Genomic DNA, 2,660 nt, shown 5'->3' on the forward strand with positions numbered 1-2,660 from the left:
AAAAGCAAAGCCATAATAATTATGCATTTGATCACAAAACAGTAGATGGGAAAATTCATAGCAAACTGGGGCTCAGTCCTTTCTTTTTTTTTTTTTTTTTTTTTTGGTGAAAATATAGATAATATTTTTAAGAATGTTTGTGTAACTAGAATGAATTTAAAGCTGCATTCCGTAAACTTTTTTTTTTTTTGGTTAAAAATGATCCAAAATCAATTGAGTAAGTACATAGCCAATCAGTGTTCAAAACTATCTCCTTACCTTAGCCCGATTCACAACGGTAAGCTTGTAATAATGTTTTATAATTTGAGTGGTTGGGGTCATTTGTCTTTGCGTCATTACATCATGTCTGTATACATAATGAAGTCCTGGCTAGTAGGCTCTATCACGTGTGTGGATGCTGCAGGTGGCGAATCATTTGTAGCCTCTTCTTAAAGTAGCTGGAATAACTTGTCATTTTAGAACTAATTCTAAGGAATAATAAATTGCTTTTTGAGGTTAAAAGAATTTCTTTCGATGACATTCGAATGGTATGACAATTGGGAGATTAAATCTACAGCTAACGCTAATACACACTAAATACATGTAGTCATGCAATGTTGATGTTGTTAACATTAACAATTTGAGAACGAAGTATAACAATAATAATAATTTGCATGGTTTGACGTGATCTAAGCTAACTTTGCGATCATTAGATTTAATCACCATCGGTAGCTCGATTTATTGTAAAACGTTTTTTTCAGGTGGTCAGAACAAAACTGGCAGACATGTGACTTACTTGTTCAGATGACATTTTCTGGTGAAACTTCTTATTTTGGATGTAGACGTAGTATCTGTAATTCCGAAGTACAGTGAAAATCTACACTGGTGCGGTGACTGACAGCCCACACATACACCTCAAAACATTAGGTTCATCCGCGCTAAGGAGCCGTGCTGATGCACAACCCACGTAAAGAAGATAATTCCGCAAATAACTGCAATGGCAGGTTTCAAACAGAGATGGCGACAAAGTGACAAGTTTTACGGACTGCAGCTTTAAAGAATCTGACATGTTTTAAACTAGATGGTTTTTCCTTTTCTTTTTCGTGGTCATTGACCCATTTATGAGCAATCACTACTTTCTTTTTGGCATAGATGCATGTGATCTGTGTGTAATGGATATCCTCTGATTGTGCAGGTATTGACCAGGGTCAGATGACATATGATGGCCAGCACTGGCATGCCACCGAGGCCTGTTTTAGCTGTGCTCGCTGTAAGAAGTCCCTGCTCGGTCGTCCTTTTCTACCCAAGCAGGGCCAGATCTTCTGCTCTCGGGCATGTAGTGTTGGCGATGACCAAAACGGCTCTGATTCCTCGGATTCTGCATTTCAGAGTGCTCGTTCACGTGAGGCCCGGCGCAGCAGTTCCAAATTCAACAAGAGCAATAATGGTGGTAGTGGAGGAGATGGGAACCAGGGTGGAAAAGGTTCAACCGGGCGTTACTCTGCTGAAGTTGATCCACTGTCCCTGCAAATGGATTTGCTTAGTCTGTCCAGTCAAACGCCAAGTCTGAACAGAGAATCTCCATCCTGGAAGACGCCGGCTGAGGTGTATGGGTACGAGAGCCGTAATGACCTCTCTTCAAATACTCTTCATTTGCTCAGTCAGTGCAACATCCGGACTTCCTATTCCTCAAATCTGTCCCCTGGTCACCCAGCAGATCCAAGGCCCAAGGAGCCTGTGGCCTCCAAGAGACCCCACGTATCAGCTCTGAAAGGACAGTCTTTGAATGAGAACTGGTTCCAACCCGGACCAGAGGACTATTACCCACCTGCACTGCGAACACAGGCGAGCTTTCAAGAGGTTCCACACAACAGCTTCATGGATAAGCGCTCAGTGAGCCTGCATGTATTCCAGAGGGAGAAGGAAAAGGATATTGGACCGCAGATGGGCCGTAGCAGAAACCCCATTAGTGCACTTGGCTTTAGAGAACAGCTCACACCACTGGAGCAGACGCCACATGGATCTATGGAGTCACTGGCTCTATCTAATGCTACAGGTATTTGATTTTTTTTCTTTGTTGCTTTTTTCCATTTTATTTTTATTTTATATATTAAAAAAAAAAAAGTTTACAGATTTTTTAAATGTTTTTGAAAGCTGCATTTTGTTTAAATCTGAAATACAGTAAAAGCAGAAATAATTTAAAATATTTTTAGAATTTAAATTAACTTTTCTATTTTAATGTAATGTATTCCTGTGATGGCAAATCTGAATTTTTAGCAGTCATTACTTTTTTATTTTCCTTTCTCTTTGGAGTGTTACAAGCTCTTGGTGCATAAAGAATATCTGTAAAGTTGCAAAGACTAAAGTCTCAAATCCAAAGAGATATTCTTTATAAAAGTTAAGAGTCAACCACGCCTACCTAAAACGGCTCGTTTAAACACGCCCCCACATGTCTACGTCACGATGTGGGAAGACTTGCATAACACTGCCTAAATGTTCACGCAAAGAAAGAAGGTGTAACTTTGATTCTCGCTGTAGTATTGTTGTTGCCGAGCCGCCATGTCGTGGAGACGCTGTGTGTTTCGTTGTGAAAGCGAAACTACTTTGTTTGGCCTTCCAAAAGAGGACGATATCACTTCGTCATGCCTGGAGCTGATCCGTGCTGGTTGCTGAGGAAATAC

General features: G+C 40.5%; 1 protein-coding gene across 2 annotated transcripts in view; it reads left to right on the forward strand.

Annotated features, from left to right (window-relative positions):
- Positions 1-2,660, forward strand: part of LOC107696846 (prickle-like protein 2) — a 106,077-nt gene that overhangs the window by 99,992 nt on the left and 3,425 nt on the right. For both annotated transcript variants that reach the window (XM_016497366.1, XM_016497367.1), the window contains one exon: positions 1,175-2,035. In XM_016497366.1, coding sequence (XP_016352852.1) covers positions 1,175-2,035 — 861 coding nt within the window. The remainder of the gene's footprint in view (positions 1-1,174; positions 2,036-2,660) is intronic.

This window comes from Sinocyclocheilus anshuiensis, unplaced genomic scaffold, assembly GCF_001515605.1.
Source record: "Sinocyclocheilus anshuiensis isolate Anshui unplaced genomic scaffold, SAMN03320099.WGS_v1.1 scaffold710, whole genome shotgun sequence".
Classification (NCBI taxonomy): Eukaryota; Metazoa; Chordata; class Actinopteri; order Cypriniformes; family Cyprinidae; genus Sinocyclocheilus; species Sinocyclocheilus anshuiensis.